Below are 27,632 nucleotides of genomic sequence, written 5' to 3'. Positions count from 1 at the left end.
ATGTTTCCAAACATGATGGACAACCATCCATTTATTTTTCCGAAAAAGTAATAAAAGGCATGTTTTCAATTTTGAGTACTATTAGCATATTCACGATTCCTTCCTTGACTTATGGTTTTTCGAGAAAGCCGGCAACACTGCAGTCGTGAGTCACTGATGAATAAAGATTATGTTTACGTATTACGGCACTTCGACACAAGGTAAGTTAATTTTAATAGAAGATTTTGAGCTTTCTGGTTGTTTTATTATTCATTGATTTCAATTTAGAAATCAACTCTTTCTCGATCGAAGAACAAATCTACGGTTATAATTTTTCAAAATGCTACATCAAAAGTTAAGTGAGAAATATTCGGACTATCCACACGGCACCCCAAAAACTCATAACCTCAAAGAAGAGACACCAGTAGTGAGTGAAAGAAAAATTGCTGCTTGCGGATTAATTATCTCCTGTTTGGTGATTTCATATAAAATTTTCATAATTTACGGTAAGTATATGCCAATGGTTATTGATAATATATCTTTTATAGTTATGGATTAATCCAGTTATGTCCACTATTTAGAAAAAAATCTGTTATATGAATAATAACAAATCTCTTTGGAATGACCACTTCAGAAATATAGCATTAACACAACATTGAGAATATTTCATCATAATTTATATTCTAAATAATATTCGTTGCCATATATGAGGTAATGTGAATACATCCATTCAATAATTGTTAATTCTATTGAGGATTCCACATGTTTCATATGAGAATACTATTGTGCAATTGCAAGCTTGTCAGACTAGAAAGTCTAACACAAAAAGTTTCTGCGTTAAAAATTATACAAACTCCTTCATAAACTTATAATAATACTAAGATGAATGTGGTTTCTAATATCTTCAAAATTATACTTACTAATACTCAAAAAACACAAATATTGCACTTCTTGCAAGAATGTCCTTCCTCAATGTCCATAAAGATAAACATGCCTACATTATCTCATTTGGTGTAAACTGTTTCAACAAACTCATTAGAAAAAGATCACAATAGGTGGTCCTAAAGAACTAAATTCCTTAGATCTGAAGACGAGTATTTCATCTAAAACCTGACAGACACCTGCCACTTTGACGTTTATCTGCCTCATTCATGGACATTCAGGAAGGCCATTTTGTGATGTTTTGTTTTTTTAGTAGGTAATGTTCTGTAAGATTGTATGAGAGTATTGAATCTAACTGAAACTGGAAACAATTATTACCTCTTGAAATTTTCATGTTTTCGAATATCCACATAAACAAAATCAAACATGGATTTTCCACGTCGCTTGTCAGCTATCATTCTCCACATCCTCTTCCTCAATGAAAGAAATCTTTTTCAGTTTAGTGATATTGTACATGACATATCTTTTATTTTCTATATTTTTTTGAAACTATATATTGCTATTCAAGTCGATGTCATTATCTAGAACCTAAGTTGTTTTTCGATTTGGAGAAGGTACCTTATATAACCCAAAATAATAAAACACAATAATTGTTGTTAGCAAAACTGCAGTTCATTGTGTTACTTTGTCGGCTTAAGTTAAGTTACATATTACATTTTCATTATCAATTAATAATGATACTAGTAATAATTATCTTTATTTCAAAAATAAGAGTTTACAATTCTATAATATTCTGGTGGACTTGTTTATGCAGTGGCAATAATAAATACTGAGATGAATGTGATTTATTAAAATTTTTGGATACAAGTAAGTATATAATTATAATTTTGAAACATCTCAGTGGCAAAACTTTAACATCAGTTACTTCAGGAACATAGTTCTGGATACCCTGATTAATCACCTTAACAATAATGGATTCTACACAATTGCATATGCATATGACATAGTTATCTTGAAGACCAGCAAATTTGTGAACACACTGTGCGATAAAGTGCAGAATGGGCTCAAATTAATAGAAACATGGTGTGTCTCACTGTCTATCAATCCCAAGAAGATTGAGACTGTCCTTTTCACCAGGGCTTAAAACCTCCAGAAGTCTTCAAAAGCAAACTAAACTTCTCTGAAGAGCTAAAATACCTTGATACTACCCTCGACTGGAAGCTAACATGGAACTCTCACCTACAGAGTAAAGCAAAAAGAGCTATGTGGCTTATGAGCAATGTCGGAGGAGAGTGGGACTCATATGGGGTCTTTCACCCCGTGGGGTCACCTGAATCTACATTGCAATAATAAGTCCTATGTTGACGTACGGAGCCCTTGCATGGTGACCGAAAGTTCTACAAGCAACGGCCATCCAAAAATTATATCAAATACAGCCATTACGTTGTTTAAACATGACAGGGGCCATGAGAACAACACCAACTGCGAAAGTGAAATTAATTACTGGTCTAACTCCTCTGGATCTGTACATTAAGGAGGTTGCATTAATGGCCATGTTATGATTGTTAGGAATGGCTCAATTGTGGTTGAGCCTATGGCAAGAAGTGCTTACTGCGCAACCTCTGCTGCAGGCAGGCAGTGATGCAATTGAACCTAGATTTGTGTTTAATAAACCCTACAAAATACAAATAAAACAGAACACAGAGTCAGATGCTACAAATGCAATACGCATATATACAAACGGCTCAAAAACCAAAGAAGGCATAGAATGTGGAGTGTACCCCAGATCACTAAGCCTAAGGATTAAGTGGGGAATGGGAAAAAATACCAACGTGGTTCAAACAGACCTGGCTGGTATATCAATCGCCGCAAAAGAAATAAGCAGGATAGAAATTTCTGGCAAAAACATAACAATCTGCACTGATAGTAGATAAGCCCTATTAGCCTTGAACAGACAACGTGTTACCTCAGGGCTAGTACTAGAGTGCCACCAAGATTTAGCCAAAGCCTTGGTAGATAATAACAGTATCCTGAGGTGGGTTAAAGGGCACGACAGGAGTAAAGATAATCGCATTGCCGACTCTTTAGCGAAGGAAGCGACTGGACTAAGAATTTTAGGACTCAGTGACACCTACGGCCTGATGATTTCGACATTTGTCGAACTAGGCAAACGTCACACCCATGCTCAATCCCTAAAGAGATTGGACGCAATCTTGTCAGGATCACCCTGGGAAGCTGGCGATGACCAGAAAAAAACTACACTTGAAAGTAGAATTTCTGACTGGCCACTGTCTACTAAGGAAACACCTTCATAATATGGGACTAGTGGACACACCTCTACGTAGGATGTATGAACAGGAAGATGACACTGTCAGGTATGTCCTGTGCGAGTGTCCGGAGTTATCTTCAATAAGAGAGTGTGTGTTCGGCGAGTCTAGGCCTACACCTGCCAATATAAAGGAGATGTCCTCCTAGTGACCTGTCTACCTTCCTGGTGAAAAAGCGAACAAAAAAATTCAATTTCAACATCCCGTATCTCCGAAACAAAGCATTTTCGGACACAAGTTCATATGGACTTTTTTTCTTAAAATTGTCTCAGGTATACGTCTCTTGAATATTTAAACGTACTTATGTTACAGTATATCTTCTCCATACAAGGATGATTTATTTTCCACATATTCATCATAAATTTGTAAAAATTAGTATGTAATTTTTTCATCTGTGGAATTGAAAAGAATGAAAATATATTAGGGTTGTATGTACAGGGTTGCCAAATGAAAACGAAGCGAGGTTGACAATCAACATCAAAATGTTCAAATATTATGATTGACCGAGTAAGTCGCTAACTGATAGCCTTTGAAATTCTCTACATTATTGATTGAATTTTGTGACACTCTGTTCAATAGTTAAAAAAAAATACATCTAAAAATTGAAACTGTTCAGTTGCCTAATATACTTGTAGGTATCTTCTCCATATTTGTCATCAACTTTTGCTAATATTATCTCAAATAGTCATGCATTTTCTGAAGATAAATTTTCTGTTTTACGCATTATTATACGTTATATAGGCATTTGAAATGACGAGGTATGTATCAAACATCAATTAATTCATACTCCAAGAAATATTTTTAACTATATTTTATTTAGGGTCATATCAAGTTCTTGATATCTTGTAAGTAAAAAAATATTTCATTCAATGAATATTCAGAAAATCGAAGTTTATTCATAACAACATTCTAGTTTTTGTTTGTTTCTATGAAAATACTATATCACTGATTGTTTATAGCTATTGGTATAAATGATTCAAGGAGAGCTGACGTTCCACTGTTTGTTTTCCAGGTAGTACTATCGAAAATATTTTTTTGGAACAAAAACTAGTAACTTACAATGTCATTACAAAAGATGGAAATGAAATGCTAATGTACTCTTGGAAAACTGCTGTACGATACAGCAATCTTTGGTTACCTGCATTATGTGGGTTTTTGAGCAGCTATTTCACTTGGATCATGGTATATTTGGACTCAAACATTCCTGGTGTGCAGCCTCCAAGTCCACTCTCACCTAATAAATACAGGTGAGTCACACGGTCCTTCTGTCCTTTAAATTAGTATAAAATCCAAGAGAAAGTTTCATTGGACATAGCACTCAGAAAAATCAAAACATAGCACGCATTTCATTCAAGTTTGTTCTCAGTATTCATGGTGCCACAAGCAGAAGTCAACCGCACACATAGTTTTGATTAAAAGCTCTTGTGTCTACATTAAAACTACTAAAGTTACTAAGACAACAGCTATAGCTACCTATGTGGCATCCGGGACCGAGAAATTATGCGAATATGAAGGTTATTAAGTGTCTCAATTTAAGAGTTTTATCGGACATAGCACTCAGGAAAAGCAAAATGAACTAAGTAGTTGTCTCTTAGCAGTATATTATAGACAAGTTGAAGGATATTGCACAAAATTTGCAAAAAGATGCATTAAATGCATAGAGTGAGAAGTACTGTATCTGATGAAACTTCCTCTTTGAATGATAATAAATCCCTGGATATTCCTCATAGTGATTTTTAAATACAATGTATTGTAACGAATTAAAGAATTAACTGTCTCAAACAAATTTACTTTCAACAATATTTCACTATCACAACTAATTTATATACAACACTTAGCAACTAACGCTTAATTTATCTTTACTGATCGAATTCTCTGTTAACCGCTCGATTCGCTTTCTGAATACAGACTTCATCTCTGGACGGGAAGCAGGGCTTATATATCGGTAACGATCGTTCTAGATTCCTCTAGTGGTTTCAGTACTCATCTATACTTTTCGCGGCAGTTCGCGGTGAGTCATGTGTTTGCTGGCTGAGATATCGGTCAGGGCCGGCTTCAGATTCGTTACAGTATCCAAGATATGGAGGGCCAGCAAGAGAAAATCAGGAATCATAAGAGATATACGGTTGAATAAATAGGGAAAATGTTGGTTTCATTTCAGTTGAGGAGTTATTGAAATCTTCTAACCCTTCAAAAATTGTGTTTTCATTTTGTTTGTGTTATATGTTCAAACTAAATGATAATTATTAATATTTCTCATGGGGTAAGTGTTTATTTATTTATCAACGATACAAGCCCAATTTGGTAAAATATTGTATAAAAAACGATATACAATTTTTTAATACTAACTGTGATAAAAAAGTAATAATTACTAAGGTCGATAGAGTTTAAATAATTTGAAGGTGGCTGACAATGTTTTATAGTGCATTTCATTAGTTCGGACTTCCATTGTCTAATATGATATAAATTGATTTGAAATCCCTGAAAGAATCTATAAATATTAAAAAGATAAGCTGAAAAGAACACTTATATTAAGCAAAAAAAAACTGAAATTATAATGAAATAAAATACAAGCAATAACCAAAAAATCAAAAAATAGAACTTTCAACACAAGATGAAAATTAAAAATTATTAACAAGAAAAGAAAATTGAAAAATTAAAAAATTTCAAGCTAAGTTACTTCACAACGTTTTGATTGTTTCATCTCGTGTTGATAGTTCAATTTTTTTATTTTTTTATTCTTGCTTCATTGTAATTTCAGTTTTTTTTTATTTACTATAATTGTTCTTCTTCAGCTTATCTTTTTGATTTTTATAGATTTTTTCAGGTATTTCAAATTAATTTATATCATATTAGACAATAGAAGTCCCAACTAATGAAATGCAGAATTTAATTAAGTCAAGAAGAAAAATAAATACACTCCCCAGATCATTTAGAACGCAAGTTTGTATGTACAATCATTTATTAAGTAATTCATGAAGAAATATACTCCCTAGATCACTTAAAGCGCACGTTTTTATAACAATCTTGTATAGAAGAATTTTGTACAATAATATAGAATCATTTATAGCAAACGCCAAACGTGATGGCGAGCGATCGTGCAGGTTTAGGCTCTCCCAACTGAATTATTATTGGATTACGAAAAGCCCCTTGCCGGCCAGTGGCAACGACCTATAATTAGTTTTAATTAGGGTAGCAAATGAATCACTTCTGTTATATAATGATACACTCTTGATGACGGGTTTTTTGTTAGGCGATGACATTTTTCCAGAAACAACACAAATCATTAAGACAATGCCAAACGCCAACAGCATTGGAGAACAAGTAATGATACGCATCTGTACAGAGCATTTATATGTCTTGCAAGAGCTGTAGTGGGGGGTTACATTGAAAATGAGTTTGTGCGTATGGGGGCGGGCTCGCCATCACGTTTGGCGCTCGCTGTTTATTCTTGTAAAATGAGTAGGGCATCCCTAAGAATTGAGTTATCCCTAAGATGGTTAAGTGACATGCAATTAGTGCTGAGTTTTGAATTGAGATATAGATGGAAAAAAAAAGAATATTATTGAATTCATTCGCAAGTTTTTTTCCTCGTACATTTTCATAGGTACCTTCTGACACTGTGCTGTCAACTGATGGAATAGCAAAAGAGAGAGACAGAAACTTCCCAGGCACGTTTGGACAACTTGATGCTGACAAGCTTTAACATTAGAGAAAAATTGGAATGACATTGGCGAATTTCAGTTCTATTGGAATATCTCCAAATAGGCATTATTTTCCGTTTTAACCGACTTTGTATCGCTAACAGTTTTTGTATTTCCCATGCTGGCCCTGCTTATCTTGGTCACAGAGTATATAAAACAGTGATAAGTAAACAACTCGACATCAATAAGAGATCAACTTCTGTATTCTGTTTCAGCTGTATCAATAATTTTTTTTTTCTTGACAGCATCTTATCATTTATCCATAACCGACTATTTGATTCCAAAACTGCAATCATTCGATTATATTCTTTTCAAGACATCATTCAATCAAATCTACTATTTCTGTAGATATAATTTGTTTACTGAATTATCTGTAGTATTTTTCTCCGAACATAAGGTTTCACCCAGATGATTTATTTGTAACAAAGCGATTCTGACAGGTTTTTGGAATATATCTAAGAAATCACCCCTCAAAAAAAAATGATGAGAAATAAAATTTCCTATGTTTTTTCGCCACATGTATTTGAATACAATAGACGTATTGTATTCGTTTGTATTCAGTAACATTTGTTACAAATACAAGTGGTGAAAAAACAGAAAGTTTTATTTCTCATTTTTCAAGATGATTTCCTACCACATAGGATTTATTGAAAAAAATTTAAATCTGTATCCTTCGTCCTTGATTGGCTTTATTGGAAACTAGAATATTAACTGTAAATGATGTTATAACTTCATACATGATATTTTTTTTCAGGGTTCAATCTGGACATACATTCCACCTGAATTATGTGTTTGCTATAATAGTAGGAGTTCTTGTTTTTTCATATATGTACCTGAGAGGAATTTCATTGCAGTATTGAAAAATTTGCAATCTGAAATCAAATATTGTTGGGCAGTTATGGCATTTGTGGAGTAGGAAAATCGAAAAGTATTTATGGTTAAATTAAAATCCATTAAGATACCTTTTACCATTAGTTTAATTTTCTATTTGTTAACCATGGGTTTCTATGAGAAAGGAAAATATTGCTGTATTCATTTTCATAACAATCATGTGGTAGAAGTTGTGTAATTGTATATTGTATATATTTATATAGGGTGCGCCATGAAGAAATTTATTTCATAATTGTGGGAAATAATCGATTTTATGTTGATGACAAGAGGCCAAATAGCCCGAAACCGGTCTGCAAGTGTGCCCGTTCCAATAATGGGGAATGTTCCTCCTGACGAAAATCAAGTAGTTTTCATAAAAGAGCTCTAAAACAATGCATTTTAAACTTATCATTTCAACCTCTTTCTTTAAAAAAATATTTAAAATTTAAAAAAAGAGGAATGAAATAATGCATTCAACATTTAAAGCGATTCGTTTCTATTTCACCATTTGGCAACATCGGTTATAGCTAATGAGGGACAATGAATTTGTTACCTGTACGAGACAAAGATGACATATTTCAGAGGCGTGCTGTTCTATTTACTTATGTTCCGAGTTCCGAGACATTCTGTGACATGTGACATTTTGTGCACCTAACCTATCTTCCTCTATATAAATAAATAACAAAACAACTGTTGTTTATGTGGCTTGTGGAGGTGGTATTGAACTATAATTTATATTTTGCCTTAATTGTTGATTTATAAAGATAATTTTCATTTTTCAAAGTAGAATATCTAGGTACGTATAAATTATTTCAACTTGATATAGGCGCTGTTGTCAATATGTGAATTAGAAACAAATCCCTTTAAAAATTAAAACCCAACATTTGAAACATTGATTTGAAAACTTTTCGAAGTGAATTTGAAAAACTCATGAATTAAACTCAACTTTATTTTGTTCAAACTTGCATCTACTGTAATAACCCAAATCGAGGAACATTCCCCAACTGCCGGAATCGATTCCGGCAGTTGTATCGCCAACGGCATATGCAGGAATGGCTTCTATGAAGAATCCTGCGCTGACACCTATCAGATATAATACAATGCTCTTCGTGGTATTAGCCAGGGGAGTAGTTGCTTTCTGATAGGTGTCAATCCATTAACCTACAGTGTAGATGAGTAGAGGCTAGCCAGAAAGAATTGTTCTTTCAGATAATTTAAATTTATTTCATTTATGAGAATATTTTTGATGAATATTTTTAAAGAATCGTATTTAAATTCAAAAACTAACAAGAAATAAAATCGATTTTGAAGTGACAGTTTTATTACTCATTAGAAACACTTTGTATAAATAGATACAATTTTCATCAAACCAAATTCAAGTTTTGTAGAAACTTTAAAATACTTTGACAATTTACATTCATATACTTTTTTTTAAGTTTGTGATGAATTAGTTTACCAATATGATTTGGGTCAAAACCAATACTGACAATTATCTCTTAGCAAATGTGATTTCGTTTATCAGCTGAATATATTTATACTGTATTTCATGATATCAAAAAAATATTTATATCAGTAGCTTGTAGCCACGTTTTCAAGTATGTGTACAAAGCATTATATTGCATGGCAGTTTATTTATTTTTAGATATTTTTTATAAATTGTTTGAATTGAAATATTTTTTTATTGCAATCATTGAATTATTTATTTGTGGAATATATTATACATGGTATATTAGAACCACATAACATACATATTTCATGTTTACTAATTCGAAAATATATGTCTCAAAAGATAATATGGTTTTTTATTCTTCTTTTCGATACATTAGAGCACACTAGACAAATCAGGAGATATATAAAATGAATTTCAACATTCAAATACTTCATTCTGATGTCTACTTCCTATGTATAAGAATCAATACCAATCACTAATAGAAAGATAATTGGTTCATCAGTCTGATAAACCCTGTGAATGATATGCGGATATACAGGGTGTTCCAACATTAAATAACTTGGAAGATATGAGACATTAATTCTCAAGGACAGCATCAAAGAATATATTGTGGCTCAACTCCCTAAAAGGGGTTGTGTTACCCTTACCAGCTCAATATTTTTTTGACAGTTATGTAGGACCTTCTCAAAAAATATATTGATTTCACCACTTCATTAGTGATCATTTTGTTTATAAAAGAAAATATGAGAGGATAGTTTTCATATTAACACCCTGTATAAACAAAGTATATGTTTACTTTTGGTGTCAGAGGTCGACTACTTTCGTCATGATTACTCTCTTAGCTCTCTGGGTTAGCTATATTGCTAAGTACTACTTGATCCACCTTACGATTGTCACAGTCATGTCAACCGTGCAATGTAGCATAATCAACACGTTCTCGGCATTCATTAATAAGTAAAAAAAAAATATACATTTCCTCATTCAAAATGTATTTGAAATTCTAATTATGGATTTTCTCCAATAGTTTTTGAATGAAGCTTCAGAATAATTGTATATTGACTGTATTTTCAAATACAGTTTTGAAATTTCTCATAATGGGTATCATAATATGTGGTGGATAGAAACCGAGAGGGAAATGGAAACAATAGCAAAACATGCTAAAAAATCGTAAAAAAATATCAAACTGAATCCCAGAAGTCACTAGTGGCGAAACTTGCGGAGTTGTCATTGTAGTTGAACATCAAATATAAACCTGTTCTGTGGATCCGAAAAACTTAGTGTACCAAGGTAAGACAAAATTGAACATCTAGCTTGGAAATTCGTTAACACATACCTCACTATTTTACCAATCCCCGAAATTGCAATACTTTACTACCGCATATTTCTACCTGAAACCATTGATGAGTGTTTTAGAGTTAGGAATTAGTTTTCTTCATGTTTTGAAGACGCCAACTTGCGTCAAAATGCGCGTCGATTTGAGAAGAGTATTTTATTTCTGGATATTGGGAAAAGAGCTTGTTTTAGATTTACTCTTCGCCGGAGGTTCCAGTTTCACCTTTTATTAACACTTTCAAGCATGATATAATTACACATATCAGATATGGAACATAAACCTATTTTTGTTTCTATTGACCTGCTGTGATCATTGTTTCTGATCACCTACTGTTCCTTTTTACACATCGCCGATATTACCAATTATTTGACATCGTTTCTAATATTTTATTTTACTTTCAGAATGAAGGTGCCGCAAAGCTATAGACAATTCTAGTCCAAAAAGCTAATATTCAAAATTATATTGAAGTTCTTGAACAGGCTTTAAGAGAAATCAAAAATGGTATCAGAGGTCTCCCAATTAGTGAAAAAGTAGGAGTACTAACTGTACATAGACTTATCCTAATAAAGATACAAAAAAGCACAAAATCTATAGCTTAATCGAAATCAACATAACGATACCACTCTTTTCCCAATAAAACCATTGTCTGTTATTACAAAAATAATTCAGCTGAATTTCTTTATCGAAAATATTCTTTCATATTTGATTATCACTGAATTGTTTATTCATCAATGTTTTTGTTACAGGTTATTCTTTATTTTTGAACTATGGAACATGTAAATGTATTCTCAGAAAAATTCCAGAACGTAACTAGTGGAGCTGTTCATAGTGTTCTTCTTGAAAGTGCTGATAAGGAAGGTAATGTTCATTTCTACATACTGAATGTACTGTTTGAAAATCTGTTGAAATTTGTTTTTCCGTTAACCAGCTGTCGTCCCCTACGAACGACAACCCTCAAAAGATGAAACGTATAACCAAAATTTTTCAAATAAAATGAATAACAATAAAAAACTATAGATGATAAACTTAAATCATTTTTAGCATTTTTTCAGTTTTTGTTTAAATTCTAGATCCTGAAACAAATGTTACTCAAAATTGGTCAAAAAGTGAAAACAGTTTATCATGTCGGTATTGCCAGATTGTGTTTCGAGATACTCAGTCACAAAGAGAACATTACAAATTGGATTGGCATCGCTATAATTTGAAACAATCCTTACTTTCGAGAAATTCGATAAGCGAAGAGGAATTCAATGAAAAAACCGGAAACGGTAAGTGGTAATCCGTTCAATACATAAGCTGAATTGAGGATCAATGATATAATTTCAATCTATACTCAGTAGGTATTTTCCTAAAATTATGTTTATTCCATTCAAAAGTTTCGCCTGAAATTCTCTAATAACACCATTTTCCCAAAAGAAAGATTTTGACCTCCACCTTTATACAAAAAAGTGGGAATTTTCCAAATAAAAGAAGAAAGCAATCAATTTCAAAAAGGTAACTCCATATAAAGAAGTGTAGATCATGCAAAGAAGTAACTTTCTCAGTTAGTCCAAAATATAATATATGTCATTTACTATTCTACTATTCATCACGAATATCAATTTTTCCCATATCTTTGCAAACAGCTGACAGAAAATCACTTTGTTTTTCAAAATGAACAATTCCTAGTCAGAAGCTGAATCTTACCTTCGAATATGTTTAAATAATCATCAACTCATTTCAGATAATGCAGGAAGAAATCTGATATTTGTTAAATCATTTCATAAAAATGAAATTAGTTGAAGAGAAAAGTTATGCATTGGTCAGAATAAGTCAAATGGTAAAGTTATTGGTGCGCAGTGGTTTCACCAAAGACATATCTTTCTGAGTTCTCTGCCCAATCCATATAAATCATATTTTATGTTAATTTTTATTTGTTGTAATGTTTCAGATGATCTATCAAGTATATCTGGTTCTGATTCAGAAAAAGAAGACACCCTGGATACTTATGCTATTGCCCAAGGAAAAATATTCCTTCAAAATGACAAAAGTGAAGTGTTTTCCATGTACCGTTGTCTGCTATTTGATAGGAAAGTATGTGAAAGAGTTGCAGAGCCACAATATATGTTACAGAATTTTTCCGGACAAATTGGTGTATATAGTTAGTCTAGGATAAGGAGGGCCAGCACGAATACCGCAAGAGAAATATAGTCAGTTTAATCTTCCTCTTGAAAATGATCACTTGGTGATTGAAACATGTGTCAAGGTGTTAAAAATAATGGTTTGGTGTTGGGATAGAACTCCAATAATATTCATTACTGCACCAAAGGTTCCAAACAGTGCATCACAAGTAAATAGAGTCACTTGAACTAGAAACAAGTTGTTAACTTGGGAGCCTATTTGAATGGCGTTTTGAAATCAAGAAGTTTCCATTTATGTATGATTCATAAGAGAAGCTTTCACCAAAAAGGTTAACTCAAAGTAGTAGTAATATTTAATCCACCATAAATAAAATACCTACATAGTACAACTGACAAGTCTTATGCTATGCTAAAAAAAATATATCACACAATATAGTATATGTATACACATAGTTATAGAAATAATAATAATAAACTTCGAAATATATAAAATATTAAAACAAGGAAATTAGTTAACATTCAGTGATTGAGGAACTCTTCAGTAGAGTAGAAGCATTCCTCCAGTAGATACTTTTTGTTTTATTTTTTTTTCAACTTGCAACTGAAATCTTTCAGGAACTGTGGTAACTTATAGAGAGGTATACAATTATAAGAAGTAGATTTTTTGTAAGTTGTCGTTATGTGTTTTGGTATCTCAAGTATGCACGTTGTTGGAGGGTAATTATGACAATTTCCCAATATGCCAAATTCAGAAATATTACTTTTCACAAATAATACACATTTGAGTATATATGTTGCGTAATATGGAAGAATATGGTGTTCTCTGAAAGTCCCTTTACAACTTTTCTGGTTTCCAAGTCTTATAATCTTCTTTCGTGAAGAGAATACTCCCTTCTGTTCAGTTGCTATTCTTCATGTTGCAATATTAAGTGATATATGTCTACAAGCAAATGCATATTATTTCAGGAGCTCTTTCATATCTAAGATTGGTTTCGTTTGGAGAAAAGCATAGTATGCTTCATTCAATTGTTTCTATGTGTGAAGAAAAACTGAGATCTGAGTCTAAATAAGTGCCAAGCAATTTCTCATTTTGGCAAAACTTAATATTGCGAAAATGTTCAGTAATTGCCTCTCATGTGAAAGTTAAAATAAACAGTTTTTTCCTTATTTAAAATCAAACAATTTCTTTGGCACCGCACTTCCATTTCAGCAACAATTGAATCAATATTCCTATGTAGTTCTTCAAGAGTTTTACCGCATACTGTGACTGTTGTATCATCTAGAAACATGGTAACTCTTCAAACAGTCAGGTGGTTAGGAAGATGATTTCCAAATGCAGAAAAATTAAGGGCCTCAGAAAAAAACCTTGAGGTACTCCTTATGGGATCGTATAATCATCTGATGGTTTTTGCTCTAGCTTATCAGACTCCAGTTCGTCAGGTATGAATTAAACCAATTTAGAATGCTCAAAGAGTTGAGTGTCTCCAGGATGAATGCAATATTCAGGCTGTCAAGAGTCTTTGAAAAAAATGACATGAGTAATAGTACATAAAGTCCATTACCTAAAAATGCATGAACAAAGTTTAATAGATAGTATGTGGCTGACTATACTGATTTGATTTTTCTACATCAATATTGAGATTGCGTTGACAAATTGAATTTTTCAACCACGAAAACAATGAACCAAAATATTCCTTTTTGGTCCACATAACAAACTAAAATTACTGATGGTTTCCCGCCGATTAAAAATCTGTAAACACCATCTTGAATATCGTCAATATCTTCTCAAATAATGTCATGAAAATAAAAACGAAACTGGCGAATTATGGTTCTTTTTAAATTTCTCCGGAACTAAAAAAAATCCTAAATTTCATAACATTAAAAAAAACTCTAAATGCTGGCCCTCCTATTATAGGACTTGTTTTATAAAAAATGTTTATTATTGGCAATGAGTGGTACTGATTATTAGTCATTTTTAGGAGGAAGTATCTGATGAAATCCTAATAACTCGTTTAAAGGAATGTTGTGTGACTAACAAACAGTGGACTATACTGATGTTAGGTGGTGGTCATTTTGCTGGCGCAGTATTTCGAAATGGCGAACCAATTTTGCACAAAACATTCCACTGCTACACTGTAAGAGCTGGACAAGGAGGATCTCAATCTGCCAGAGATGGAAAATCAGGTGGGGCACAACCCAAAAGTGCTGGAGCTTCGCTCAGGAGATATAATGAACAGTCTTTAGTACAAGTAAGTAAAAGCTATCATAAGAAATTGGAATCATTTAAAAATGATTATAAAGATGAGGTTGAACAATTTTAAAAACAAACACAAAAACTGTTTAATTGAACTAATAACTTAAGGAAAGTTTCTCTAAAATGCACTCCCTTCAATATCATACATAAACTTCATAATTTCATTGCGAGAAAATATTGCTTAAGATCTCTTTGCTGCATTTAACATAAGGTTACTTCTCAGGTACAAGGTTTCTTCCATAGGGTTAAAATCCCCGTGACGAATTTCGCAATCCACACTGGAGTTTATAGCTCTAATATGCTTTAATTCATCTGCAAACAAGAAGCACTAATAATTAAAACATTGACCTATCATTTACAAGCAGTTAAATCAGTTTTAGACCCAAGTGGTACCCTTGGGGCACCCCTGAAACCACATTAAATTTAGCTGAGGAAAACCCGACCAGTCTCATTTGCAATATTTTACCCTGCAAATATGACAACATCCAAGGCTTACAGTAATAGAGCATTATATTATGTGAAAGAGTTACTTGTCTCCTGAATATGGTATATGAACAATCAATTTTTGAAGAAGACATTCCTAATATACATATTGAATTTTTTGTATAGTACCCAACCTTATATTTATGATAGAGAAAACAAATATTTTGAAATTAAATTCGAAGCATTCATTTCTCACATTTCTACACTTCTTAATAACATACAAATATTTCTTCGGCTAATACCATTAGGGACAGACATTTATGCAAGTTATCTTATAGAAGTTAATAATTTGTCTGTATATGTCAGACTGATTTCGATTCTTTATATATATTAAAATTAAATTATATCATCTTTTGAAACATACAAATACAGTAAATATAAAACTATATATTATAAAATAATTGAGTCATGCCTTATTATATTTTTATAAAAATACAAAAAGAGCATTAAGAGATTAGATACATTAACAACATACCTACTATTGTTAACATGGACAAAAATGAAAAAAACTAGCACTTCATCCTAATATACCCTTAAAAACAAATATTATCTATGGTAACATTGAAAGTCTTACCGCACATAAAGACGAAGTAATCGCCAGAATCCTTCCCTATAAGCCGGATATCTTATTATTCAGCGAAAGTCGTACTACTGAAGACATTCCAGATTCTGAGATTTTGCTCACAATTAGATGTGATTCATTATCAAGACATACGGGAGGTGTTGTGATTTATGTTAACCGTAGTATACATTATTCGATCTATAAACGATATATTCTCAACAACAAATACTGGTGTATAGCATTAAAAATTAAGTATAATCAAACAAACATGATAGTCGGTGTTTTGTACCATTCACCCAGTGCAAGTCACTCAATATTTCTTGATGATTTCGAAAACATCTGTGAAGATTTATGTACATCTAACAAAAAATTTATCTTAGCTGGCGATTTTAACATAAATCTACTCAAAAACGACACATATTCAACTCGTTTTCGAAATATAATAAACAGTCATGGAGTTTGTCAGCACGTAAATGAATGTACCAGAATTACAAATAATAGTACTACTTTGATTGATTTTGTTCTTAGTAATTTCGATAATCAAACCATTGTACATCATGTGCCAAAGTTAACTGATCATTCCTTGATTTCAGTCAATTTGTCTAATAGAATAAAGAGTAACTCAAAAACTCTGATTTCCTACCGAAATTTGGGCAGAACAAATATGGATACAATAACCAAAGAACTAATAAGCAACAATTATTTATTAAACTGTATTGATGTAAATCGATTTTATAGTGATTTTATTTTCCAAACAGAAAATACTGTTAATATCATAGCTCCTCTCAAAACATACCGTTGTCATAAAAATAGTTTACCATGGTATGACCAGGATGTGCATAATTGTGCTAAAGCAAGAGATGATGCATATAAGACCTTTAAGAATAGCAAAAATGATGATGATTGGCAATGGTACAAAAAATTGAGGAATGATGTAGTAAATTTACTCAAAACAAAAAAACAGAAGTACTATTATAATAAAATTGGTTTGAACACGAGAAATCCACGAGGCATGTGGAAAAGCATAAAATCGCTGATAAACACAACGAATAACTCTAGTTTCAGTAACGGCATCCAGTTTGAAATAAACGGTCAAGTAAAAATTTGCACGGAAACTCGTGAAATTGCTGAAAATTTCAATCTTTATTTCGAAACTAGTATCGAATCCATAGTTGACTCTATAAATGCTAATACAGTTTGGCAAGCGGGTGATGAGGCAGTGTCTACTTTTTCTGAATTTCAGCAGCTGAAGATAGCAGACCTTGCTAAAATGATCAACAACTTGGAAAACAAACCTGGGGCAGAAATTGTCGATATTAAATTTATAAAATATACTTTTGGTGTTATTGGGCATGTACTATTGCAGTTTGTAAATAATTCCCTACAATATGGACAATTTCCTAATGCATTAAAAGTCAGTGCTGTTGTTCCGATACCTAAAATTCCAAACACAAATAAATCAAGTGAATATCGTCCAATTAATACTCTGCCGGGAATGGAGAAATTGTTGGAAATGGCTGTATACGATCAACTAATGAAATATATTAACAAGAACAATATCCTAATAACAAACCAATCTGGATTTCGAAAGAATTTCTCCTGTGAAACCGCTCTAAAACTGACTGTTACCAAGTGGATACAATCAATTGATAAGGAAGAATACGTTGTTGCAGTTTTTCTTGATTTACGAAGAGCATTCGAGACAATTGACAGGAATATCCTTTTAAAAAATTAGAATTAATTGGGATTAAAGGGGTTGTGCTAAATTGGTTTAAAGATTATTCAAATGATCGACAACAAGTCACAAAGATTGAAAGTGAATTATCCATTCCAGTCACTACAAAGTTCGGAGTGCACCAGGGAAGTTTACTGGGGCCCTTGTTGTTTTTGATTTACATAAATGACATAAACACATACCACACTAGTGACTTTATCAACTTATTTGCTGACGACACGTTACTATCTATAGCACATAAAGACCTGAAAGTAGCTATAGAAAAGATGAACTCATCTCTAAATCAAATTGAGAATTATTTTTCGGCAAATAAAATGAAATTAAATACTTTAAAAACGGAAGCTATGCTTATAACAACCTCTTACAAATATAAATACACTTTCCCTGTATGCTGATGGTCAGAAACTTGAATTTGTGAAAGAATTCAAATATTTAGGTTTTATGTTGGACAAAAGTATGTCTTTTGGTGCACACTATAACTATATGACTAAAAAGATTTCAAAAAAGCTATATTTCTTCACTAGAATTTCTAAACACCTTTCTACAAATGCGAAAATAACCGTATATAATACAATAATAAAGCTCCATTTTGATTATTGCAGTATGCTGTTATACAGTTTTGACCAAAATAAAATTATGTCGCTGCAAAAGTTACAGAACAGAGGAATGAGGGTGGTTCTTGGATGTAATCGTTATGCAAGTATATGCTTTATGCTCAGTGCATTACAGTGGATGTCTATTCGTGAAAGATATTACAGGTCAGCAATGATATTTATTTTTAAGATAACCAATCATATGCTACCTTCTTATTTCGAAGAATTTATCATTTATAGAAATTCCACTCACAATTACACTACTAGACAAAATGACAATTTTCACCTGCCACGATGTAGTTTATCAAACTCCATGAAAATTTGATTATATAAAGGCCTCATTGAATATAACAAACTTCCCCAAAATGTGAAGAATAATGAAAACCTGTTTCAATTCAAAAGAGATTTGACTGATTATATGAAAGGTATCACAATAGAATAGTATTAGTATTATATCCTTACTATGTGTGTCTATATAACATGAAATATTATGTATATTATGTTTGTGTATTAGGATCTTCCTACCAATAAATCGTTCATTCACAACTCAGCAACGTATATATCTTATTCACTTCTACAGAGTGTTGTGACTATGTAAAGATGCTCATTGGACCTAGTGAAATGATGATTATTTCTATTGAACCTAATAGTTATTATAGTTATTAGTTACTGTAGTTATTATAATGACTTCACAAAATGTCTCCACCTTGAGCAGCTATGAATATATTTTATTAGCTTTTTAGTGTTATCAGTTTGTAATATGTGTTTAACTCTCCTCACTGTCATATGTATGATTTCAATTAATTAGTGTCTAGCTTTTTACTTGACCAGTGCTGGTTTAGTATAGTGTATAAATGTCTGTGCATTATGTGTTATATTTTGTATCCAACTCATATATCTGCATACAACACATTAAGAACAGTCCATTCTATACCGATTGTTTTCACACAAGTGGAATATATTATAATAATTCGTCATTTTATAGTGAACATAAAACCTAAACTTGGGTTCCCTTTCGTTTTTAATTTATGGTCAAACTATGGAGGTTGATGCATTCTTCTGTATGCTCATAATTACTGGTGTTTCTGTTGATTTCTTATGAGAAATCACTTGAGAACATAACTACAACCAAGTAGTTTTAGAAGCATTAATTTTTTTAAATCATTTGTAAATTTTGAGAAGGAACGTTTCTCACTGAAATCAGTTACTATGGTGCATCCAATTATTCTCATTGCTATATCTGCATTTTGAGAATTTATTTTCGATTTTATTTACTTAGATAAAAAACTTTCTCGTAATTCCCAAAATAAACTCTTCTTCTTCTTATGTAATTGAAAATTTTTGAATCTTTCAATAAATTTAAGTTATTTTTTCAGCATGTGAAATCGATTGTGGAAACCTGGAAATCAGAGATAGAGGAAAGCTCTTTGATCATATACCGTGCCTCTGGACCATACAACAGAACAGTTTTATTTGGAGGAATATCTCCATTATTGGACAGAAATAACAAAAAACTTAGAACAATACCATTTTCCACTAGAAGAGCTACATTCACCGAAGTTAAAAGAGTTTATAATTTGCTTTCAACTGCCGCACTTTATGGTAAAGATATATGTAAAATATAAGAAATCCATGAATTTATAGTATAATTCTGAATATATTGAGACTTATAAAGTTATTAACTTTTTACCAGGATTTTGCATTCAGGATTTTTGTGATAACGTCTTCAAATTGGAGATTCTGTGTCATGAATTCGGATTGTTGAATTTGAAAGCAAAAACAGTTTATTGACAAGTTTGCAATTCTGTGGTGTTGGGACATTATCAGAAATGAGAATTAAAACTTGCTATTTTTTTATACCACTTTTACGTACTAACGTTACTGCAGTTTCGTCCTACAAGGACATTTTCAAAAGAGTTTATTGTATTCATTTGAAAATGTCTTTATAAAATGAAACTACAATACAGTTTCGGACTGAGTCATGGCCGGTGGGAGAAATCGTATCTGCTTAAAGTTTGGGTTGTGTATGACAAAGAAAGTATTTGAGTATTTAAACTCCATCACTAACTGAATACGGTCCTGAATTTGGATGTTTACGGATCAAATAATCTAACGGACTGATAACAGATTTCTACACATCTACTACACATCTTGAGGAAGGAGCTTCTCACCGGCCATGACTCAGTCTGGCAACTGTAACGTTAGTTACAAATACAAGTTGTATTAAAACACAATTTTTATTCTCATTTTTCATGAATGTTTTAGCGTGATGGGTGATCAAATATTTTCCAATTCTCTCTACACCCCTGGAAAAAATTAAATAAAATTTAATATAAAAAAATACTGCATACATAAAAACTCGATTATTAATATTGTTTAACGATGGCTGTTCAGGTCGTAATAATAATAAAGAACTTGGGGAAAAAATCTGATGTGAACTAACCATCGTGTGACCCAGTATTTTAACCTTCCGCAACAATCATTTGTAAGTGAATTGGTGCAGTGAATCGAAGTATGTTAAAGTTCAACACATACAAATTTTGAATAACGTTCTAACATGAAACTTTTAATAAAACTCTGTGAGAACCTAAAATACGCGTTTGAATTATCAATTACGGTATTTTATGAAAATGTGACGAACCAAGTGACCTAAAAATAGTATAAAATGCTCATCGTCTCGCCTAATTGTAAAAAGAACCATGAATTACCGTTATGGACCTCGCCACATGTCTGATTATTTCAGTTGGCAGAACATTTTCGATTTTGTGTGATTATTTGACTAGCAAAAACCCAATTATAAGTTCTTTAAAGCGATTGAGGCGAGGTACAAAGGAACCCGAGAAAGATTGTGTGTTTTGTATTAGCATTGAGGAGGATTACTTCCGAAAGGAACATGTGGATTTGAAAACTATATTATTTTCCTCAAAAGCTTTCTCATCATTACTGCATGAACAGCCCTCATATCTAGAACTTGGACAATAAACTGAAATATATATTTGATACATTTAAACTTTGTTTTTTAATATATATTTATTTTAGATTCTTTAGAAAAAGCAACCGAATCATTTTCCAAACAGAAATCTCCTGAAGAAGATTCAAAAAGAAACAAAGTGCGTTCATCATGTGTGAACAGGGCAAAATCACGAGAAACCGTAGAAAGACCACTTCCTACACCCCTGTCAAGTGATAGCAACTCAGAACCAGAATTGAATGAAATCGATGCAATAAATGAGAATTTTAACACCATAGAATTGAGTTCAAAGGAAACGGAAATATCTTTCGCTAACTTGCAGGAATTTGATGATAGCTTAACACCTGAACAAAGAAAAAGGCCCAAGAAGAAGCCAAGAAAAAGTAAAACTAAAAAACTCAGAGAACAAGAAGAAGCTAGGAAAAAGGAGTTGTGTGATATACTATTTAGAGGTGATTTAACCAAATTGAAACATCTAATAGAAGAACAATCAAATTGTACAATTTCTGAAGAGAGTGGAACCGAAAAGGACGCTTTTGTGAACAAAGTAATTGATGAAAATTCCAATACTTTGCTACATGTGGCGGCTCTAAACGAGCATGTTGATATTGTTGGATATTTATTGGAAAATAATGCAAATCCTTGTTTGAAAAACAAAAATCAACAAACCGCCTACACTTGTACTCAGAGCAAGGATATTAGAAATTTTCTAAAGGAATTTGCCAAGATGAATCCTGACAAATTCAATTATAATAAGGTAAACATTACAATTTGTAAAGCTCCGAATCTCTGTCAATTCAAAATTGTTTTAGGCTAACATTCCCACTAACTCATTGACCAACGAGGAAATCACAGAGAAGAAAAAGGCACAAAGGAAATCAAAAAAGGAAAAAGAGAAAGTGAAAAAAAAGGAGAGTGAAATCAAGAAAAAGGAAGAGGAAGAAAAGGACAGGTTTCTGAAACTGAGTGATAGAGAAAAAGTAAGGGAATAAAATTGGGTTTCAGAAATAATCTGATTAATAATCAATCAATAATTTCAGAGAGCATTGGCAGCTGAAAGAAGAATCTTGAGTCAGTCAGGAACTGTTACAAAGCGATGCTTTTTGTGTGCAGAAGATATAGCTGGAAAAATACCATTTGAATACATGGGAAACTTGTTTTGTTCTATAGAGTGCTTGAAAGCTCACAGAATGCAACATCCATTAATTTTATCCTGAATTAGCTTGTTGGAATGTATTCAGTAGGTAATGTAATGTGAAGCTTGGAAGAAATTATAACTCATGTGTTTTTTTCATATTATCATTTTAATCAACAAACCTTTCACATTGTTGCCTGCCACTGAAACTGTCAACCAACAGAGTTTGGGGATTTTTAGTAAACACATTCGGAAGTAGTGTAGGGTGTGGATTTGAGATTCATTTAAGCCTTTGTTTATTCAGGTTTTCTCTATCACAATAATAAATGGTTTTTAATCAACACTATCCTGTTGCACTCCCAGCTCCAGTTGCGAGGCATCTGAGCAGTGCTTACTAATAGATCTGTCAACTTCTTTGAAACAAATTTGGACAAACTGACTTCTATCGGAAAGATATGATTCAAACCATTTAGCTGCAATTCCTCGTATGCTACAAAGCCAAAGTTTTTGTAGCAGTGCCTTATGAGGAATACAGTCAAAAGACCTACTTAAGTCGCAAAAAATCCAACAGGGAAATTTCTTTTGTTGATCTCGGACAATACATTATTATAAGAGTCAACTGTTGCAGTTGTTGTGGATTTTCCCTTCCGAAAACTGTGCTGCTGGTCTGGTATGAGTCTGTATTCATTGATGGAGTTAGTCTGTCTAGCATTACAATATTCATTCACCTTTGCAAACGGAGAGAGACCTGATACCGGTCTGTAATTGTTAATATTGGTTTTTTTCTTTTTTTTTATGCATTGGAGTTCTGTATCTCTGTATCTGTAGAGTAGGGAGGGTGAGTGTAAGCCCACGCACTTAGGCCACATGTGACCCATTGTACATCCTCCCGAGGAGTTGTCCTCCTAGGTCGTCGTCCATCCTGTCCTTTCCAGGAAGGTGGACAGGTCGCTGGGAGACATCTCCTTTATATCGGCAGGTGTAGGCCAAGACTCGCCGAACACACACTCTCTTATTGACGATAACTCCGGGCACTCGCACAGGACATGCCTGACAGTCTCATCTTCATGTTCACACATCCTGCATAGAGGTGTGTCCACTAGCCCCATATTATGTAGGTGTTTCCTTAGCTGACAGTGGCCAGTCAGAAATCCTACTGTAAGGCGTAGATTTTTCCTGGTCATCGCCAGATATTTCTTCGGCGCCAGCTTCCCAGGGTCGCCCAAGGTGATCCTGGCAAGATTACATCCTTTGATTTCATCCCATCTCTTTAGAGATTGAGCATGGGTGTAACTTTTGACTAGTTCCGCAATTGTCGAAGTCATCAGGCCGTGGGTGCCACAATTCTTAGTCCAGCCGCTTCCTTGGCTAAAGAGTCGGCAATGCGATTACCTTTACTCCTGTTGTGCCCTTTACCCAACTCAGGATAATGTTATTATCTATCGAGGCTTTGGCTAAATCTAGGTGGCACTCTAGTGCTAGCCCTGAAGTAACACGGTGTCTTTTCAAGGCTAATAGTGCTTGTCTGCTATCAGTGCAGATTGTAATGTTTTTGCCAGAAATTCTTTTCTTGGTTATTTCTTTTGTGGCGATTGAGATACCAGCCAGTTCTGTTTGGACCACGCTGGTATTTCTTCCCATTCCCCACTTAATCCTTAGGCTTAGTGATCTGGAGTACACTCCACATCCTGAGCCTTCTTTGGTTTTTGAGCCATCTGTATAAATCCGTATTGCATTTGTAACATCTGACTCTGTGTTCTGCTTGATTTGTATTTTGTAGGGTTTATTAAACACAAACCTGGGTTCAATTGCATCACTTGTTGCCTGCAGCAGAGTTTGCGCAGTAAGCGCTTTCCGCCATAAGCCCAACCTCAATCGACCCATTCCTACTTCTAGGTTTACACCAGCCGTGCGCAATCGTTCCATGGCCATTAACGCAACCTCCTTAACGTACAGGTCCAGAGGGGTCAGACCCGTGATTAATTCCATTGCCGCGGTTGGTGTTGTTCTCATGGCTCCTGTGATGTTTAAACAAGCCAGTCGCTGTATTTGGTATAATTTTTGGATGGCCGTTGCTTGTAGAACTTTCGGTCCCCATGCAATGGCTCCATACGTTAACATAGGTCTTATTATTGCAGTGTAGATCCAGGCGACTACACGGGGTGAAAGACCCCATGCGCGTCCCACTGTCCTCCGATATTGCTCATAAGCCACGTATGCTCTTTTTGCTCTACTCTGTAGATGAGAGTTCCATGTTAGCTTCTTGTCGAGGATAATACCAAGGTATTTCACCTCTTCAGAGAAGTTTAGTTGGCTTTTGAAGATTTCAGGAGGTTTTAAGCTCGTTAAACTTCTTTTCCTGGTGAAAAGGACCATCTCAGTCTTCTTGGGATTGATCGACAGTGAGTGTTCCTTACACCATGTTTCTATCAATTTGAGCCCATCCTGCGCTCTATCGCACAGTGTGTTTACAAATTTGCCGGTCTGCAAGATAACTATGTCATCTGCGTATGCAATTGTGTAGAATCCATTTTTGTTAAGGTGATTAATTAGGGTATCCAGAACTATGTTCCAGAGAAGGGGTAATAAGACCCCTCCCTGTGGACATCCCCTCATGACCAGTCCTTTTACTGTGATGTCTTCTACATTAATACTTATTGCTCTGCTAGAGAGCATCTGGAGTATCCATTCTCCTACTACCAGGGGTACATTCCTGGAGTGTAGTTGCTGGGTAATTGTTGGAAAGGTTGTTTTATCAAACACTCCCTCAATATCTATGAAATACCTAGGGTGGATTCTTTGTTATCCAATGATCTCTCGATTCTGCCAACCACATGGTGAAGGGCCGAATCAGTAGACCTTCCCGGGGTATATGCATGCTGATTTGGATGAAGTGGGTTGTTAACAAGTACTTCATCTCTTATATACCGCTCACATAGCCTCTCCATGGTTTTTAAGAAAAACGATGTGAGACTAATTGGTCGGAATGCTTTTGGTAGGGTGTAGTCCATCCTTCCTGGTTTGGGTATAAATACTACTCTGCATGCATTGCAGCATGGAAGCATGGACCAATAAGGTCCATGCTTCGTAATCAGACCAATAAGGACCATGCTTCGTAATCCCAAGGATCAGATACCACTGGAGTAACAAGGAGCATGGACCAATAAGGTCCATGCTTCGTAATCAGACCAATAAGAACCATGCTTCGTAATCCCAAGGATCAGATACCACTGAAGTCACAAGGAGTGTATAAAGTACCATGCCATGATTGTGACAGAACTTACATCGGCCAGACCAACAGACGAATCAACATACGCAAAGATGAACACAAACTAGCAGTGAAGGGAAAAGTCACCAAGTCTTCTCTCTTCCAACACGTACTGCAGACAGGACATAACATCAACATAACGGAGTGAACATTTTGAAATGAGGCACAAGATATACTCACCCAAATTTTACTTTTCATTTTGATAAGGATTTTCAATAAATAAGATTGTAGTAAAATTTATTCATTTAAATAAATGAATTTGTATATTTCAAACAATACAACTTAGCTCTGGCGTTTCACACAAAAGTTTAATGTGTACAAACAAATTCAGTGATACAAATTCCTGAGGTGAACATAATTAACTATTAAATGGGTAAAATATTTATAATTTGAAAAACTTGGTCATTTTAAGAAATTTCTGAAAATGCTCTTCAATTAGAAGTGGACAACATTTATTATAAAATTACACATAGTCTTAGTTTCATGATTAGAAATATATTTCATACAAAAATAATTTGTTTGAACTTGTGATTTCAGATGAATAAATTATAAAAATCTAAGCCATTAACAAGAACGATAAAAAACAATCTATTTTCTCCCTACTAAACCTACACTTTGGCTCATAAATAAAAAACTATCACTTTGACTAGACCTGTTGTATGCTCCAACTATCATCACCAGCAATTAATAATTATTTAAAATTAAGGATAAATCAATTGGAATATAAAAATCACTCTGGTAACTTAGAATTCATCACAGGTATCAGCAAATCTTCCATATTTGGAATTACCATCACTTTCTGAAAAAAATAAAAAAAATCAGTCCAACAGTAACAGCCATACATATTTTAGGATTTCATTTTCTCTGAAAATATCCGACAATGAACATTTGTTTCACTTTCCCATATATCAATCAGTATCTATGTATGAAGGAATTTTCAATGGAAGGGAAAGATATACATAAATGATATATCAGATATTTCACGATGTTTATGGAGTTGATGAAAGGTAAATTTTCTAAGAAACATCCTTAAAATTTATTTCTAACAGAAAATCTTCTACATTTCCTAGGTAACAGTATTTTGGTTACATTAACATATAGAGAAAGTAAAGTTTTTTCTATTTACTATTCAATTTGTAGGTAGTGATTTATACTACGCAGTACTTTTCAGGCTGAACTTTACAATTTGCTCTTTATTGCTCTTCAGCCAATTCTCTACTGAATCTCTGTTCTCTATTCAGATTGTGGAATTTAAAAAAAAGTGTTTCAAAAAATATCCGCATCATCCCAACCTCGCGAAACAATCAACATGCTGAACTAAATTCTCATTTACTTATTCCCAAGAGAGGTAGAACAAATCATGAATGATCTCTATTTGACTATGATAATATAAGTGTGTAAACAGCGAAATTCTGCAGGGATGAAATGAAACTGTATTGTGCAAACTGATAAATCAATCTTTTCTCTGTGATCAAAAGCCTAAGGCACTCAAAATAGCAAAAGCTGCGGACATTTTCAAATCTGAAAACAATCTAGATCTAGTTATTTATCAGTGTTACCAATTGTATGTAAAATAATTTAAAAAATTTTTAACAGTTAACTTGATACATATCTTGATGCAAATAGGCTTTTATATGCCTTTTTCAAGTCAACTGATACAAGTTGTACAGTTATGGTCTCTATATTTCAAGAAATAGATAAGAAATGTAAGTAAGCACTAGTATCGCACGACCTATGTAATACAATTGACACTACTGAGAACACTTGTTCCTCATCAGAACAAAAATACTGTCTCTTGACACACGTTTCGCTAACCAAATTAACACCGTCAGTCTATCTGATGATGATAACTTGGTTAGCGAAACGTGCGCATTTGAGGAACTGTTTGTTCAAGTCATGAGAGTCAACTGGATTGAGTTGAAAATATACATATATACTTTCGGTACCATTACAGGTAGGAATTACT

General features: G+C 33.4%; 3 protein-coding genes across 6 annotated transcripts in view; 2 read left to right on the top strand and 1 right to left on the bottom strand.

The window, feature by feature from the left end:
* Positions 1–58: 58 nt before the first annotated feature.
* LOC111512067 (tRNA endonuclease ANKZF1) lies at positions 59–22,557 on the top strand. Of its 2 annotated transcripts, XM_074183960.1 has the most exons (10): positions 138–200; positions 10,947–11,075; positions 11,292–11,403; positions 11,616–11,813; positions 12,476–12,618; positions 14,645–14,914; positions 19,669–19,894; positions 21,332–22,020; positions 22,076–22,243; positions 22,304–22,557. In XM_074183960.1, the coding sequence occupies exons 3-10, from the start codon at positions 11,313–11,315 to the stop codon at positions 22,478–22,480; spliced, it is 1,962 nt and encodes a 653-aa protein (XP_074040061.1). In that variant the 5' UTR covers positions 138–200; positions 10,947–11,075; positions 11,292–11,312; the 3' UTR covers positions 22,481–22,557. The 2 variants fall into 2 exon arrangements, with proteins under 2 accessions (XP_074040054.1, XP_074040061.1); XM_074183953.1 differs by lacking the exon at positions 10,947–11,075 and having other exon boundaries at positions 59–200.
* Positions 207–9,555, top strand: LOC111512064 (uncharacterized). The gene is made up of 3 exons (XM_023168155.2): positions 207–485; positions 4,201–4,435; positions 7,647–9,555. The coding sequence occupies exons 1-3, from the start codon at positions 320–322 to the stop codon at positions 7,750–7,752; spliced, it is 507 nt and encodes a 168-aa protein (XP_023023923.2). The 5' UTR covers positions 207–319; the 3' UTR covers positions 7,753–9,555.
* Positions 22,558–25,891: 3,334 nt separating the features above from the next.
* Positions 25,892–27,632, bottom strand: part of LOC111512066 (testis-expressed protein 2) — a 36,115-nt gene continuing 34,374 nt past the window's right edge. For all 3 annotated transcript variants that reach the window (XM_074183858.1, XM_074183862.1, XM_074183853.1), the window contains one exon: positions 25,892–26,465. In XM_074183858.1, coding sequence (XP_074039959.1) covers positions 26,397–26,465 — 69 coding nt within the window. In that variant the 3' untranslated portion in view covers positions 25,892–26,396. The remainder of the gene's footprint in view (positions 26,466–27,632) is intronic.

The sequence above is a fragment of the Leptinotarsa decemlineata genome, unplaced genomic scaffold, assembly GCF_025532065.1.
Source record: "Leptinotarsa decemlineata unplaced genomic scaffold, Ldec_3_MD MMD2_P_RNA_scaffold_2, whole genome shotgun sequence".
In the NCBI taxonomy this organism is placed as follows: domain Eukaryota; kingdom Metazoa; phylum Arthropoda; class Insecta; order Coleoptera; family Chrysomelidae; genus Leptinotarsa; species Leptinotarsa decemlineata.
This window is presented reverse-complemented; position numbering and strand designations above follow the sequence as displayed.

Excerpts from the sequence above, each read along its gene's own strand:
- LOC111512064 (XM_023168155.2), top strand. The coding sequence starts at position 320 with ATGCTACATCAAAAGTTAAGTGAGAAATATTCGGACTATCCACACGGC. Across the intron at positions 486-4,200 it reads TAAAATTTTCATAATTTACG|GTAGTACTATCGAAAATATT; the intron begins GTAAGTATATGC and ends TTTGTTTTCCAG. Across the intron at positions 4,436-7,646 it reads CTCTCACCTAATAAATACAG|GGTTCAATCTGGACATACAT; the intron begins GTGAGTCACACG and ends ATTTTTTTTCAG.
- LOC111512067 (XM_074183953.1), top strand. The coding sequence starts at position 11,313 with ATGGAACATGTAAATGTATTCTCAGAAAAATTCCAGAACGTAACTAGT. Across the intron at positions 11,814-12,475 it reads CAATGAAAAAACCGGAAACG|ATGATCTATCAAGTATATCT; the intron begins GTAAGTGGTAAT and ends GTAATGTTTCAG. Across the intron at positions 14,915-19,668 it reads ATGAACAGTCTTTAGTACAA|CATGTGAAATCGATTGTGGA; the intron begins GTAAGTAAAAGC and ends TTATTTTTTCAG.